The sequence below is a fragment of the Phoxinus phoxinus genome (genome assembly GCF_949152265.1).
Source record: "Phoxinus phoxinus genome assembly, chromosome: 8".
In the NCBI taxonomy this organism is placed as follows: domain Eukaryota; kingdom Metazoa; phylum Chordata; class Actinopteri; order Cypriniformes; family Leuciscidae; genus Phoxinus; species Phoxinus phoxinus.
Window position 1 is genome coordinate 36,542,505 of NC_136883.1, and position 17,169 is coordinate 36,559,673.

At 40.2% G+C, this 17,169-nt stretch overlaps 1 protein-coding gene across 1 annotated transcript in view; it reads left to right on the forward strand.

Moving 5' to 3' along the window:
- Window positions 1–12,995, forward strand: part of wtip (WT1 interacting protein) — a 41,992-nt gene extending 28,997 nt beyond the window's left edge. The window contains exons 3-8 of the mRNA XM_079620176.1: window positions 1,476–1,543; window positions 6,638–6,700; window positions 7,505–7,635; window positions 8,107–8,158; window positions 10,895–10,963; window positions 12,242–12,995. Coding sequence (XP_079476302.1) covers window positions 1,476–1,543; window positions 6,638–6,700; window positions 7,505–7,635; window positions 8,107–8,158; window positions 10,895–10,963; window positions 12,242–12,394 — 536 coding nt within the window. The 3' untranslated portion in view covers window positions 12,395–12,995. The remainder of the gene's footprint in view (window positions 1–1,475; window positions 1,544–6,637; window positions 6,701–7,504; window positions 7,636–8,106; window positions 8,159–10,894; window positions 10,964–12,241) is intronic.
- Window positions 12,996–17,169: the final 4,174 nt, after the last annotated feature.

The following is a 17,169-nucleotide window of genomic DNA, read 5'->3' on the forward strand; positions in this document are numbered from 1 at the left end:
AGCTCTGTCAAGTCCAAGTTAGTCGCGGACGCTAGCTCTCGGCATGGCGTTTTCGAGATATTGAGCCTCATTTTAGTTCTCCTTTTTGGTCCCAAAGTCTGCTTGCCATGGTCCATAATGTCTGAACGAAATAAGAACAGCGCGCCGCTTAACGTTACGCACTACGCAGTTGTCTACATCTGTCGCCATGGTTACGTCATGGCTATGGCAGTACGAGCGGAAACCGAGGATAGCGCGGATATTGCGTCATTGACAGGCGACATTTTTTTTCCGGGACGGGCCATTATTTAAAATGGGAATTTCTCAGAAATAAAAATTATTTGGAGACTTTTAGGATATTGTAAGTACAGAACTGCAGGAAATATATCACACTGTGCAAGTGATTTTTGGATATTTTATTACAAAAGTCTTACATATTGTACCTTTAAAATCCATGTTCTAAGCACACAATTATAATTGTATTATTATATTGCATATATGACAGACTTGCACATCACATGTTGCACTGAAGTATATTTTCCTTTTTTTTAAAAGTGATTCCAATCATATTTCAAGCAATTCAAAACCATCATGTTGAACAGTGCACATCTGAAGTGTCTCAGCTGAAGGAAATAATACATTATTTATCAGCTTTAATATGTCGAAAACATTAATTAAAAATGTATTAGCTGATACCGATATGGTGGCCGATATATCATGCATGCCTAATGTAAACGAACCCAAAACAGGAGATGTCACAAGGAGGTGCAACACTAAAAAGGACAGAAGGCTCAAGCACACTTGTTTTTTTCTCGTCAATACTCGTGATGTTGTCCATCACAGTTCAGTTCAGGCATCAGAACCACGTCTCCTCCTTCGTTTGTGTGTGACGGAGGGATTCCTGACGCTGTTTTGACTCCTTTACACATTTTATAAGCTCTTCACGAGTTCTCAGCTGGTCTAAATACCATCAAATGCAGGTTACACACACACAACGAGCACATTTAACCCAGAACACAGCATTCTTTTGGATGTTCGGTAAGTTCTGTGGTGAAATATACGTAATAAAAGCCGACCAATCAGGGAGTGAGCATATCCCTATGCCTTTAGGTTTGGTTTTAAAATGCTAATGTGAACGCTAAGCGGACCAGAACACTTTTTTTGTGTTGTTGTTTTTTTTTTGGTCCAGACCAATCGCATCACAAGTGTGAACACACCCTAAGAAGCATGTCTGTGTGCGTTACACATCAGACGCTGGTGGTTTTGTGAGTGTGTTTGTGTTGTGGGAATGAACACAGCTGTCCACTTAACATGCATCAAAGATAAAAACATATTTCATCCTTTTAATCATTTGATGTTTGCCAATTAAAAATAATTGCTTGTTTGTTGTCGAAGCCGTTTGTAAATGCACATGGAGTTTCTTCTGCAACTTTTTATGCAGCACGTAAGATGAAACCTATTTAAAATGTTAGCATCATTTTTATTTATTTTTTCAGGACGGCGACTACGAGGAAAGGCTTTCTATAATGTTAACGGAAAGGTGTACTGTGAAGAGGACTTCCTGGTGAGTATGAGATTTGCATTATGAGATTTGCATTCACTAGTGTTCTTCGGTAACACTTTATTTTACAGTGTCCTTGTTATGTTACATGTACTTACCACAGTAAATTATGCATAATTACATGCAACTAACCCTCAACCAAATCATAATCCAAACCTAAACCTATAGTAAAGACATGTAGTTAATTAATATTACTCAAATATTTAATTACACTGTAACAATGACACCTTAAAATAAAATAAAGTGTAACCTGTTCTTAAGTTTCTGGTCAATATGTTTTTTTTGGTAACCCGATTTTAAGGTGTGACGTATTTATTTACACCTTTCTACATGTACTTACTATAGTAATAACAGTAAATGATCCATACTTACAAATAACTAACCCCAAACCAAACCCTAACTCATAGTAAGTACATGTAGTTAATAATATTACTCAGTATTTAAGTACAATGTAACTACGTCACCTTAAAATAAAGGGTACCCATTTTTTAAAATGTTTTGCTATATTTATTTAATCAAAAATAACTTTCTTTTTAAAAATGTAATTAGTTCCTGGGATAAAAGCTGAATTTTCAGCATCATTACTCCAAAATCCAGAGATCCTTCAGAAATCCTTTTAATATTTACACACACACACTCACACACACACAATCACACACACAATCCCTGACAACAAAAGCACATTTTTTTGGCCTAATTTTTGGCATTGCTACAGAAATGATTAATTTTGAACGCAAGCTTTTAATCTCATAATTACAGTAATTCTGACACTATGTGACGCATTACTCCATTAAAAGCAGGCAGGCAGTATCTGTCCCCGTCACAGATTGTTCTGCTATTGTTGATACTCGTTCTGATGTGCTTCTGCAGAACCTGTTCTCATCTGAAGTCCTGCTGTAGGGTTAGGGTTACACCAGCTGTAGTGTCTCAACAAAAAAGCTGCAACGCTCCATTTAATTGAATGCTTCCTGAGAGGGAGGTGGAGAGTAGGGTTGTATTGATTAGCACTCATTAGCGGATGGATGGATGTCAAAGTCTCTTGGGAGAACAGATGCTCCCACCTCCCCAATTCACTCCAATGTGATCTTATTCTGCCTGAAGCCAAACACACACACACACACACACACACACACACACACACACACGTCAGGAGAGGTGGGAAGATAGCAGATCCATCATGCAGGAATCAACTTCCTGTCTTAAATATTTTTGTCACTAAACTTTCATGACACATTCCTGATTATCCAGGACAATTATTTGGTCAATATTTTGATAGATTTATTTGTTTAAATTAAAATGTATTGTCACACTTTTATTTAGATTAGAGTCCAATTTTAACTACCGGTATGTCTAACTATTTACTATGACTTTTTCCTCAATAAACTCCTAATGTCTGCTTATTAATATTTAGTAAGGTAGTTGTTAAGTTTAGGTATTGGCTTGTGGAATATAAGGGATGTAGAATGTGATCATACAGAATAAGGCATTAATATGTGCTTTTTAAGTACTAATAAACACTTAAAAACTAGTTAATAGTGAGAATTGGACTCTAAACTAAAGTGTTACCATTTATATATAAATGTGTATACATATACATAATATTATTGTAATATTTTAATTCACTGTCATTGAATATTTAGGATTTTTTTTCCTTTTCGGACCTTTAATATGTATATACATATGGTTTTCATATATATATATACAGAATATATATATATGTATACATTTTATATACAGGTGAAACTCGAAAAATTAGAATATGGTGCTAAAGTTAATTTATTTCAGAAATTCAACTTAAAAGGTAAAAATAATATATTATATATAGACTCATTACATACAAAGTGTTGCAAATTGTTATAATTTTGCTTACAGCTTATGAAAACCTTTTCACAATATTTTATTCTATATTTTGAATTAGGGGTTTTCATAAGCTGTTATACTTTTAAATATATATATATTTAAAAAAAAAAATTTATAGGTGACTATTGGCCACCTAGCACAGATATAAGCATTGGTATCGTCCATTGGAAGAAAACACACACACACACACACACACATTAGTCAGCCTCTTCATAGATCCCTGATTGACCCCAAACAGCACTTCTGCTGACGTGACTGACTGAGGAGCACGCCACCGGGGGTCGGGCAGATGGCCTGTCTGATGGGACGGGGTGGGGGGGGTCCTGGTATTGATCAGTCCCTCCCAACCCCACCTGCTGGTCCTCCTCGCGCCACAATTAACACACAAACACCAAAGAAAAGCATGTTCAGGCTAGCAGTGATGTAATCAGTAGGGAATGAGCCGAGTTTCATCGTTAAAATGTGGCCTTTGGTTCCTTCAATAGAGTCCGAAGATCTTGTGTGGCCTTTGCCACTCATTTCCATAGAGTGCACGTTTGAGAACATCTTTACTCTAATGGCGGCGCTCCAGACCCTTGTAACCCTGGTAACCAGGTCAAAACCCTTTTCCGGGACAGATGGCTCCCCTCGGGCTCGCTTCTGTATTTAAGACGCATGCAACCTGTGCACCATTAACTACCTCTGAAGACTTTATTCAAGACTGTCGATGTTTTCAATCATTTTAGAGGTCTAAACCCTCATGCTGAAGAAGAGGAACCTCTGTGGTTACCCTTCAGATCGATACTTCTGGTGGCCATCACTTTAATCCGTCCAGTTGATCTCCTCAGGAATCGTGCGGAGGATCATCTGGGATTTTCAGTTGATGTCTCAAGTGTTTAATCAGATGCACCTCTCTGTCTACAGAGCTAAACACACCATAGGGTGTTACTGTAGCTCAGAGAGAGAGAGAGCGCCCCCTTCAGACCAGTTCAATAAATCGATGTTGCTCAGTGATTTGTGGACTTTTTTGGAATTAGATATTTTTTGCATTTTGGAAGTTGACTTTAAAGGAGAACTCCGGGAAATTTTAAGTTAATCTTGATCGTTATACCTTTGTGAGTACAGTCTATAGAAGAAGAAAAACGAACCGGATTGGTGCTTGCAACACGGAGCTGCTACCGCTAATGCCCAGAGCTACACTCAGCTAACGGCAGTTATGGGGCATATTCATAAAGAGTGTGTGTGCCTCTTAACAGACACAAAATGCAATTAAAATGTCTGTCCAACATGAACAGGGTCCTTACATGACAACAAGATGCGTTTAGCAACTTAGCCATTGTTTAAATTCACCAAAATAGTGTTTTAGAGACGGCTAGCTGTAGTCTCGCGCTGAGGTCCCGTGGGAACTCCCGTTGTAGCCGGGAAAGGTATTGTTGACTGAAGAGTGTGAGGCTAGTTCTTCGTCTGTATACTCGGGTTCGAATAAATAAGGACGACCATCAAACTCAAAAGCCTCTTCCATGTGTTCAAAATCTTCTATATTCTCCATAGTTACGCTACGAACCATTTCTTCTTCATTTGTGAGCAACTCCGATCATCACTCTTCACACACACGACGCTCCTCCACACACTCTTCACACACACGACGCTCCTCCACCTGCACACACTTCTATTCACCTTTCCCGGCTACAACGGGAGTTCCCGCGGGACTTCAGCGCGAGACTACAGCTAGCCGTCTCAAACACTATTTAGGTGAATTTAAACAATGGCTAAGTTGCTAAACGCATCTTGTTGTCATGTAAGGACCCTGTTCATGTTGGACAGACATTTTAATTGCATGTTGTGTCTGTTAAGAGGCACACACACTCTTTATGAATATGCCCCATAACTGCCGTTAGCTGAGTGTAGCTCTGGGTAGGGTTGCCACCCGTCCCTTAAAATACGGAATCATCCCGTATTTACAAGTAATGATGCGTCCCGTATCAAATCAATAAGGGACGCGATTTGTCCCGTATTTTTCATTAGGCCCACATATAGTTGAATAAAAACATAAGGATTTTGCAGTATGGATAATACTAATAGCAAATATAAAGAAATCAATTTCGTAGTAGAGAAGTGCATTGCGTGATTGCATTTTAGCGTCTTTGTTTCTATAGCGACTGAGTCTCGTGAACATGCGCTGTAAACCTGCACGTTTTTTAACCCCTTGTGCGCTGTTCGGGTCTTTGACCGCAAATGACGTTTGCTGAAATAAATAAAAAATTATCTCTAGATCTACAAAAAAATGTAAATCAATTTGAATAATATCTGTTTTTTATGGTAGTGTGGGGGGGAAAAGTCACACTTGTGTTGTTTCAACAAAATGTAATTTTGAAACAACATAATATTTTTTTTTTTAGGAGGATTTATTATATATTTTTTAATTTAGGCTATATAAATAAAGAAATAAATATTTTTTATACAAAAACAGTTTAAAAAAAAAGTAAAATTCACTTTATAAAATACCCACATTTCTAACGTTCATGGATATGGATAATTTGACATGGTTTAGTGTAAGATTTTTGCCCATCTTTTGGAAAATGCCGTTTTAAAAGTAAAGAAATGATCACTTTAGTAGATGGCTGCAGAGCTACACCATTTGCTATTTGACTAAAATACATATTTTCTCTAGTTTTTAGTTGGATTCATACCTATTACCTACATATTATGAAATCACAATTATAACAATAAAAATTACTTTTTGTGAAAGTTGAGCATTTTTTGTACAGACAAAAATCTGTTTTTCAATAATGTTACATTATGATTATAATCAAATTACATCAAGGTCGGACCCTGTTTCGAAAATTGACAAAATTCATCCTCAAAATCAGAAACAACACAAAACACACATAAACAGTGGCTAAGTGGCAAACTTAAAATTTTGGTAAATAAGGGTCCCTAGGGCAACCCTAGCTCTGGGCATTAGCGGTAGCAGCTCCGTGTTGCAAGCACCAATCCGGTTCGTTTTTTTTTTCTATAGACAGTTCTCACAAAGGTATAACGATCAAGATTAACTTAAAAATTGCCCGGAGTTCTCCTTTAAAGGTCAACCAAACCAAAAGTTACCGAATGTATAAAATGTATCAAAACATGACCTTTGGTTCGATCCTTGATGCGGACTCTCAGCTGTGAAACTCCCTTAAATTGACCATTGTCCTGTAGTGTGTGTTGCTGATCAAACATGATGTTGCATCTTAGCTGTGGTGTTTTCTCCCATAGTATTCCGGATTCCAGCAGACGGCGGAGAAATGCTTTGTGTGTGGACACCTCATCATGGAGATGGTAAGATTTCAGTTCCATCCGGTGCTTTTGCACTATTACTATTGCTCTAATTTATCCAGAGATGTATAGTAACGAAGTACTTCACTACTGTACTTAAGTACTAAAAGGCTGTATCTGTACTCTACTAAAGTATTATCTTTTTCTCATACTTCCACTTTTACTTCAGAACATATTTTCGATGAGTTTAATACTTTTACTCCGATACATTTTTTTATGTGCTGCATCGTTACTCGTTACAATTATAAAAATGTTACGAATCATTTCAAACCCACATTATCACTGCCAGAGCGGTAGACGGCTCATCAGTGCGCGAATCAATAAACAATATGATGTTCAAACTTTTGACTGCTTTCTTTAATAACTACATAACACAATACTTGTACTTTTACTTTCAGTACTTGAGTAGTACATTTTAAAATAAACTACTTGCAATACTTAAGTACAAAAAATGATGAATACTTTAGTACTTCTACTTAAGTGTGGTGCTTAAAGAGCACTTCAACTTCTTCTCAAGTCACTTTTTTGATAGAGCACTTGTACTTTTACTCAAGTAAAGTCTGTAGTACTTTACACATCTCTGAATTTATCAGAGGAAGGATCTCTTGTCATTTAAATTAGTTTTACCATTTTAAAATAAATGGATTATCAAAGCGGCATAATCTCTCGAAATACTCCGGCTCAGTGATGTGTGTCTATACTTGGATACAGAAATTATGTTATTGTGCCTCATTAGTGTGTGTGTGTGTGTGTGTGTGTGTGTGTGTGTGTGTGTGTGTGTGTGTGTGTGTGTGTGTGTGTGTGTAGATCCTGCAGGCTCTGGGAAAGTCGTATCATCCAGGCTGTTTCCGCTGTGTTGTGTGTAAGGAGGGTCTGGACGGCGTTCCTTTCACCGTGGATGTGGAAAACAACATCTACTGTGTGAAAGACTACCACACGTGAGTGATATCCTCACGTTCACCCTGTTTTATATTTCAGTTTTTGTATAAAAATCTATATTCATAACATCTAGCATTATTATAGAGTTCAACAGTCGGGTTCCGGAAGTAAAAACTCCATTCATGTTCTCCATAGAGAAATTGATTTTGAGCAATCATTTCTAAATGGTTTCTTCACAAATCAATATTTTTATGTGGTGAAAAGCTTCAAAACTGCAATATTACTTAAATGTCCGTCTTGTTTTAACTTGTTCCTTCGTCTAGGCTCAAAGCTGCTTGCTAGAAACTGTTTTTCTTAGTGGACGATCAATTCAATGTCTATTCATTATTAATTTCATGTCTAATTCTTTACGTATATTCCATGTCATAAGCGAGATATTGTACATCCAGACACAGACGAAGGTGTCCTGATCATCCTGACCTTTATTTTGTGATTACATAATGTGTTTTTGTGTGTCTTCATCTTCACAGGGTTTTTGCTCCTAAATGTGCCTCGTGTAACCAGCCGATCCTCCCAGCACAGGTACAAGAGTTTAAATACATTAATGCCTGGTTCAGATTACGCGTTTTTTTTGTGTGTTACGATAGTCACTGTGTCAGATTACACGATTTTGACTCCAAAAATCTTGTCGTGTCGTGGACATGTCAGACTACACGTTGCTTTCTGACCAGTCATCGCGTGAGTCTCACACATTCAATGCACACATATATGCACACGCATACACACACACACACACACTCTCTCTCACACAAACGCACTCACTCTCGCACTCACTCACACTCACTCTCGCTCACTCACTCGCTCACTTACTCACACACATACGCACACACACTCTCGCGCACACACTCACTCACTCTCTCGCTCACACACTCGTGCACACACACACTCACTTTAGCTCACTCGCGCACGCTCACTCACACACTCACTCTCGCTCAGTCACACACACACTCTCGCTCGCTCACTCCCTCGCACTCACTCTCACTCACTCACTCCCTCGCACACACTCACTCTCGCTCGCTCACTCCCTCGCACACACACTCACTCTCACTCACTCACTCCCTCGCACACACTCACTCTCGCTCGCTCACTCCCTCGCACACACACTCACTCTCACTCACTCACTCCCTCGCACACACACACTCACTCTCGCTCGCTCACTCCCTCACACACACTCACTCTCGCTCGCTCACTCCCTCGCGCACACACTCACTCTCGCTAGCTCACTCCCTCGCGCACACACTCACTCTCGCTCGCTCACTCCCTCCCACACACACTCACTCTCGCTCGCTCACTCGCGCACACACTCACTCTCGCTCACTCCCTCGCACACACACTCACTCTCACTTACTCACTCCCTCGCACACACTCACTCTCGCTCGCTCACTCCCTCGCACACACTCACTCTCGCTCGCTCACTCCCTCGCACACACTTACTCTCGCTCGCTCACTCCCTCGCACACACTCACTCTCGCTCGCTCACTCCCTCGCACACTCACTCACTCGCACACACTCACTCTCGCTCGCTCTCACTCCCTCGCACACACTCACTCTCGCTCGCTCACTCCCTCGCACTCACTCTCTCTCGCTCGCTCACTACCTCGCGCACACACTCACTCTCGCTCGCTCACTCCCTCGCACTCACTCTCACTCACTCACTCTTACTCACTCACTCCCTCGCACACACACTCACTCTTACTCACTCACTCCCTCGCGCACTCACTCTCACTCACTCACTCCCTCGCGCACACTCACTCTCGCTCGCTCACTCCCTCGCACACACTCACTCTCGCTCGCTCTCACTCCCTCGCACACACTCACTCTCGCTCGCTCACTCCCTCGCACACACTCACTCTCTCTCGCTCGCTCACTACCTCGCGCACACACTCACTCTCGCTCGCTCACTCCCTCGCACACACACTCACTCTCACTCGCACACACACTCACTCTTACTCACTCACTCCCTCGCGCACACACTCACTCTCACTCACTCACTCCCTCGCGCACACTCACTCTCGCTCGCTCACTCCCTCGCACACACACTCACTCTCGCTCGCTCACTCCCTCGCACACACACTCACTCTCGCTCGCTCACTCTCGCACACACACACACACTCACTCGCGCTCACTCACTCGCGCGCACACACACTCACTCTCGCTCAGTCACTCCCTCGCGCACGCACCCACTCTCGCTCGCTCACTCCCTCGCACACACACACACCCACTCTCGCTCGCTCACTCCCTCGCACACACACCCACTCTTGCTCGCTCACTCCCTCGCACACACAACCCCCACTCTCGCTCGCTCACTCCCTCGCACACACTCACTCTCTCTCGCTCGCTCACTACCTCGCGCACACACTCACTCTCGCTCGCACACACACTCACTCTCACTCGCACACACACTCACTCTTACTCACTCACTCCCTCGCGCACACACTCACTCTCACTCACTCACTCCCTCGCGCACACTCACTCTCGCTCGCTCACTCCCTCGCACACACACTCACTCTCGCTCGCTCACTCCCTCGCACACACACTCACTCGCGCTCACTCACTCGCGCGCACACACACACACACTCACTCTCGCTCAGTCACTCCCTCGCGCACGCACCCACTCTCGCTCGCTCACTCCCTCGCACACACACACACCCACTCTTGCTCGCTCACTCCCTCGCACACACACACACCCACTCTTGCTCGCTCACTCCCTCGCGCACACACCCACTCTCGCTCGCTCACTCCCTCGCGCACACACCCACTCTCGCTCGCTCACTCCCTCGCGCACACACACACTCACTCTCGCTCAGTCACTCCCTCGCACACACACCCACTCTCGATCGCTCACTCCCTCGCACACACACCCACTCTCGCTCGCTCACTCCCTCGCGCACACACACACACACACACTCTCGCTCGCTCACTCACACACACAGACACTCACTCACTCTTGACGGAACCCGTCATGGAGGACTGGAATATTTTTTTTAAACATGCTGGTCTTTTAATCGTGATGTCGGGGAACATCGCAGACGCGACGTCGGTTGTCGTCCACTATGACGCACTATACGAGATGAAACGATCGAATCTTGCGTCCCGATGCCTGTTGTCGTTTACGAATCCCCACGACACTTTGACACGTGGATCGTGACAAAATCAGGCTAAAATAGAGTAATCTGAACCAGACATAATACTGACTGAGGATTGAGGTCACGCTTCAGGACAGAGGTTAACTAGCTGTGTGTGTGTGTGTGTTCGTAGGGTTCAGAGGAGACTGTACGGGTGGTGTCCATGGATAAAGATTACCATGTGGAATGCTATCACTGTGAGGTAATTCAGACTCGTTCATAAGTCAGTGGTTATTGCTGTGAACTACTGATGTTCAACCCCTGTCCTGTCACCATTGTGAAGCTGTGACATCATTCCAGACGCTGGTTTACTGTGATTCGCTCAGAGGAAAGCGTGTCTGGTAAATGGCTCCTAACTAGGGGTCATGTTTACACTCCTGGACAATGCTCTGGAGTTATGTAAGATGTGCTTTGTGTGTATTAGGCCTCGGCTCAGGTATAAATGTGCATTAATATTGTGAATCATTGACTGGTGACATTCAGCTAAACTTTGAGTCTGTGAGGTAAAGTGTTCACTTAAACACGTTTCTCAAAGAGTCAAACATCTCTGACTTATTAATTATGAAATCTCAGTTTTTCTGCTAAAGAAAGCTATTTTTGTGCTCCAGTATTATCTTAATATTTTATTAACATGTAATTTTAGTAATATTTTGAATGATATTCAAGTAATTTTCTGAGTCTGCTGAACTTTCAGAAGTAATTTTCTGAATTTAGCAACTTTGTCAATGAGCAGCTGATTATTTTATACATTAATATGATATATTTTTTAATTATGACAATTAATATAATGAAAAATAAATATAATATATTTTTATATTATCTATGTTTAATATAAAAACAGTGTATATATCTAATTATAATTGTGTGTGTGTGTATATATATATATATATATATTGTTATTTAATTACCAGTAATATTTATATTCAAATGAATATAATTATTTTTATTAGTAAAATTAATGTTTAATATATTAAGCAATATAAATGTAATATTACTTTTATTAATAAATAAATAATAATTACATATAGTGTGTGTGTGCGCGCGTGTGTGTGTGTGTGTGTGCTTATATTCAATTGATTAGATTACTTTTACATCACTTATCTTTTCCTTATGAAAATATGTCTTCCCATTCACAATTTAAACAAAACTGTCATGTGACAGGGTTGAGATTAGGTTAATGGGTTGAAGCCCTTGTCAAAACATTGAATCCATATTTGTTTTTCATGGTAATTTATTTACAAACCAAACTGCAGTTCTGGATTTCTTCCTCTTGCTCTGGATTTCCCCAATTGGCTTGCAGAAGGAATTTCCATCTAAATAGGAAGCGTTGTTCATTAAATGATTTGCAGTGTAGGTCCTGCCACGAGAGTGATGATGATGATGATGATGATGATGCACTGTATTCTGATGCATGAAAAGGCCTTTTATTGGGCCTGACTTTTTTCAATCAAACATGCTAAGAGAATAACATGCCTTGCAGGATTGTGGTCTTCAGCTGAATGATGAAGAGGGGCATCGCTGTTACCCGCTGGAGGGGCACTTGCTGTGCCACCGATGCCATCTGCACCGGTTAAAGACCCCTGTGCCGACACACCCGCCCCCGAGCTACCCGCTACACGTCACCGAACTGTGAACGCACGGACTCGCGCTGAAGAAGAGAATGGTGTGACGACAAGCATTCCCCAGAACAATAAACAGGGAGATCGCTCGTCATATTTCCACTTGTTTGAGGTTTATATGACCAACCAGGGAGGCTTTTATTACTACTTTCATCCCTCATCACCATATTCCTCTCGCGTCCCGGTCTGGCTCGCTGTATCGCTCCGGTCGGGACCCAGAGTGAGGTCTTCAGCACTGCCGAGGGGAACGCCAGACAACAGCACTGAACACACACTGACTGAGATTACGACTTCTTGTGCCTTCATCGAATATCCCGTCACCTCGCTCACTGCCTTCGACATGCACCATTCCTGTGTGTGTGTGTGTGTGTGTGTGTTGTGCCAAGCTGCCCGGATCTTTAAAGGGACAGTTCACTAAAAATGAAAATTGCATTGATTCACCCTCATGTTGCTTCAAACCGGTATGACTTATTTATTGAAATGCCTTTTTTAAGCCAAGACACTACTGGCAAAGCCATTGTTTTTCATGCACTGGTTAATTTTGAGGCTCTTTTGTGTTCATAACATGTTTTTATTCAGAAAACATCCAAAATACAGTGTTTATATTATTACACTTTTCCATTTGTGTCTATAGATTTCAGTCACGACGCATATATTTAAAGGCTGTTTTCTCAAATTGAGACAACGACTTAGTAACAACAAGAACCAATGTTCAGATTTCTGTTCTGGAAATGTATGCAAATGAGTGCATATTTAATTAGATAATGCCTTATTTGCATATTCAAACAACATATTAGAAAACGTATAACCAGAAGTAACCTGAGGTGTCTCGTACAGTTTTGAATGACATGAGCGTGAGTGAATAATAGTGAACTGTCCCTTTAAGCATCAGTTAAATGCCTAAACTAGTGGCGGCAGTGTGCCGAACACTGATGCATCGCTGGCATTTTCTTCTTCTTGTGAATCCTGCTGCATATGGCAGGACTAACAGATGTATATTTTGCAGAAGTCTGACTTTTAATGTCTCTGGCCGGAGTCAGGGAGGCCGTTACGACCTGACACCAGCTCAGCGGGTGTATCTGTGAACTCTTCAGACACTGGTTTGTCTCCGGATGAGGTGCCTTTCTGCCTTACATATTCCTGAACGTGGAGGAGACGCACTGTAACGCGTCTCAGGAGACTCTGATGTGCGCCGGGGTCAAAGGTCAAGCCTGGATGTGCTGGACTCAACCAGGCCTGCCAGAGATTACCTGCATTTGTCCTGCAGTCAATTTGTGTGTGTGTGTGTGTGTGTGACCCGCCGTCCAAACCAGCCGCGATGCAATCAAGCTACGAGCAACAGAACATTTTGCACATGTCAGAATAATAAAGTCATGAACACGTTGAAGTCTGGGAATGATGTAATGATCAAAGCGAAATTAAAACTCTTATTTTATTACTAGATTCATATAAATGAAAATTAGAAGCTTATTGCATTGCATCTGGTTAGGACGTGTTGTGTGTGTGTTCGTCTGTGTGTGTAGTTGTGTATATGTTCATGCAGACTAGTGGCTGGGCCGCTGTGTGTGTGTGTGTGTGTGTGTGTGTGTGTGTGTGTGTGTGTGTGTGTGTGTGTGTGTTCCATATACAGTGACCCTGATAAGCATTTACACACTTAAACGCATCTGAATGTCATTGCATTACACTCGTCGGGAAACAAAGTTCTATATACAGTAGAATATATTTAAAGAACTCTTTATGCCAAAAAGGTTTGAAATGTCTTAAATGATTGCGTTTGACTTGCGTATAATGGGATATTTCCATTTTTTTGTAGTGGCATGTTTACGAGCGGTTTAATTCATAAAATAAATGAAAACTAAATGAATTCATTAAAGCTAAATCCATAAATGATGGAACCTCTAAAAATGAGAATATGGTGCAAAAGTTCATTTATTTCAGTAATTCAACTTAAAAGGTGAAACTAATATATTATATAGACTCATTACATGCAAAGTGAGATATTTCAAGCCTTTATTTGTTATAATTTTGATGATTATGGCTTACAGCTTATGAAAACCTTTTCACAATATTCTAATTTTGAATTTGGGGTTTTCATAAGCTGTAAGCCATAATCATCACAATTATAACAAATAAAGGCTTGAAATATCTCACTTTGCATGTAATAAGTCTATATAATATATTAGTTTCACCTTTTAAGTTGAATTACTGAAATAAATGAACTTTTGCACCATATTCTCATTTTTCGAGGTTCACCTGTATTTACTGTATGAAGTGCCTGACGGAATCCACATAGAACATTTTCTTCTAAGAGTGTAAATCAAATATCAATGCAAGTGTCGTTTATTATAAAGACACTGGACACAAAAAGGAGTTTGAAACGCTAAAACAATGTCAGTATCAGTCAAATCTAACTTCAGATTACTGATTAAAAATCCCGGATCCTTCAAGGATGTTCGATCTAATGCATCCGTGTCTGGGCCGCTGTACACACACACACACACACACACACACACACACTCCTGTCTGCTGTGATACTACTGACCTGAGAAGATCTAACTCCAGTGTAAAAGCTTCTGATGTGAAGATGTGTTTGCTGACTGATCACATCTGCGTCTAAGAGGTTTCCCGCAGATTTAGCTTAAGGAATATTCGGGATTAATGCCGTCGACTCCCAGAGAAAATCACTTTTTTTTTTTTTTTTGACCAGCTGATGCATTTTCTATGGTAATCGACGGCATGAATACCAGTTCAGAAACCTTATTTCCCCGCTTCCAGATCATTCCCACCAGTGTGTTGTTTCTTTAAAGTGCGTAATATTTTTCTCCACGTTGTCTTAATCCACTTTTAAACCGTACTACTATTGTATAGCACAACGTTAGAGTCCCTGTAAATAAACTAGAATGTATTTCCTGCATTTATCATGAACGGTAGCTTTCCTTCGGTTAGTCCTTAAAAAAAAATGCACATCTTACGTTCTTGTTGCATCACTTTTTTATCGTACAATGTCTTGATTTCCTAGATATTTCATAAAATAAAGAAAAAGCAAAGTAGATTTATTTATCTAAACGTGAAAAGTTTAAAGTTATTTAATGTATGAAAAGTCGGGGCGTATCATTTAACCGTAGATTTATGTAATCTGCTTTTTCAATAAAGTGGTTTTTGTAGTTAACTTAAACTGTGTGACTGTAATGTTATTTGTGTTCAAAACTACGTCTCATTCACACACACTCTTTTCATTTAATTAGAGGTCTTTAATTATGTTTTTATAACAAAATAAAATGGGAAAAAATGTGTCCCTCTAGGTAAACAAAATCAGTATTTAAAGTAACACTTTATTTTACAGTGTCCTTTGTGCATGTAGTTACTATAGTAATAACTATAAATGAACTAATAATCATATAGTAAGTACATGTAGTTAATTATAATATTACTCAAATGTACAATTACATTGTAACACGGACACCTTAAAAAAGTGTAAACTTTATTTATTTGTTATTCTTTTGTATTTTTTATATTTGATTTTGGCATATATATATATAGTACCAGTCAAAGTTTGGAAACATTAAACAATTTTTTTTTTTAATAAGTCTTATATTACAGGAAAAATAACTGTAATATTGTGAAAATAATGGTTTACTATTTTAATATACCTAAAAATATAATTTATTTCTGTGATGGAAAGCTGGATTCCCATCAGGCATCATTCCAGTCTTCAGTGTCACGTGATGCAAGCTGTTAGTAAGGTAAATCTGGCCCTTGAACATCTCGAATGTTTTCTTTGTTTCTTTCGATTGGTTTATTCCATTCAAATCCGCGTCCCAAGAGCATGACATCACATCCTGTTGGCCATATTGATTGTGAAGTCTGAAGTGATTTGTCTCCGTTCTCTTCTGGTTTCCAGTGTTTACTCGGCGCTGGTATCAGGATCTCAGTCCCGCACGCACACACTCGCCGCACCCTGATGATGCCTGATAATGCTGTCCTCGGTCACGTGTCATTTACATAGTGACATTTTTGTCTCACATTATTGGGTAACACTTTATTTCCTTTATTTGATGGTCCATTTTAGACATTACACTAACTATAGGCTACGTAACTTTGCAACTCCATGTCAACTTATTCTACTAACCCGAACTTAACAGTCTACTAATCTAATGACCCTGGAACATTACATCACAGACCAGATCTAGACCACAACACACAAGAAAACCTTTAGAAAGACACATTATATTTTATTCAACCCTGAAAACTTTAGTCTTTAAACACGTGACCCTGGACCACAAACCCAGTCTGGAGCCGCACGGGTATAGGGTAGAGTGGGGGGAAACGCCCCCCACCTGTTTTTCCCAAAATAATCATTAGAGAAAGTCAAGATACATTTTTACTGTTCCTATGCACTACGTTGACAACGGGGATATACAAATCTCTATGGAGAAGTTGACACCAGCGACGTATTTGAAGAGAAGAGGATTACATGATAAGTGCTATAATTTTTAGATATTAGTAAACAAGTGTTTACGAGAATATTGTTCTGCAAGATACCTTAGTGATGAATGATAGATTAATAGTGAAGTCTGTAGTTTGAGAGCATATGTTATTTATAACTAATATAATTATATTAAAAAAATTAAAAACATTTTTTTTAAGTTATAGCTTGTGGGGTAAAACGCCCCCTACGGTAGGGGGTAAAACGCCCCCCCAGGGGGCATTTTCTCTCTATCATAATTACTATAATAACATATTTATGTCTATCAAATCATTTGTTTTGCACTTAATGAAGTATAACTAG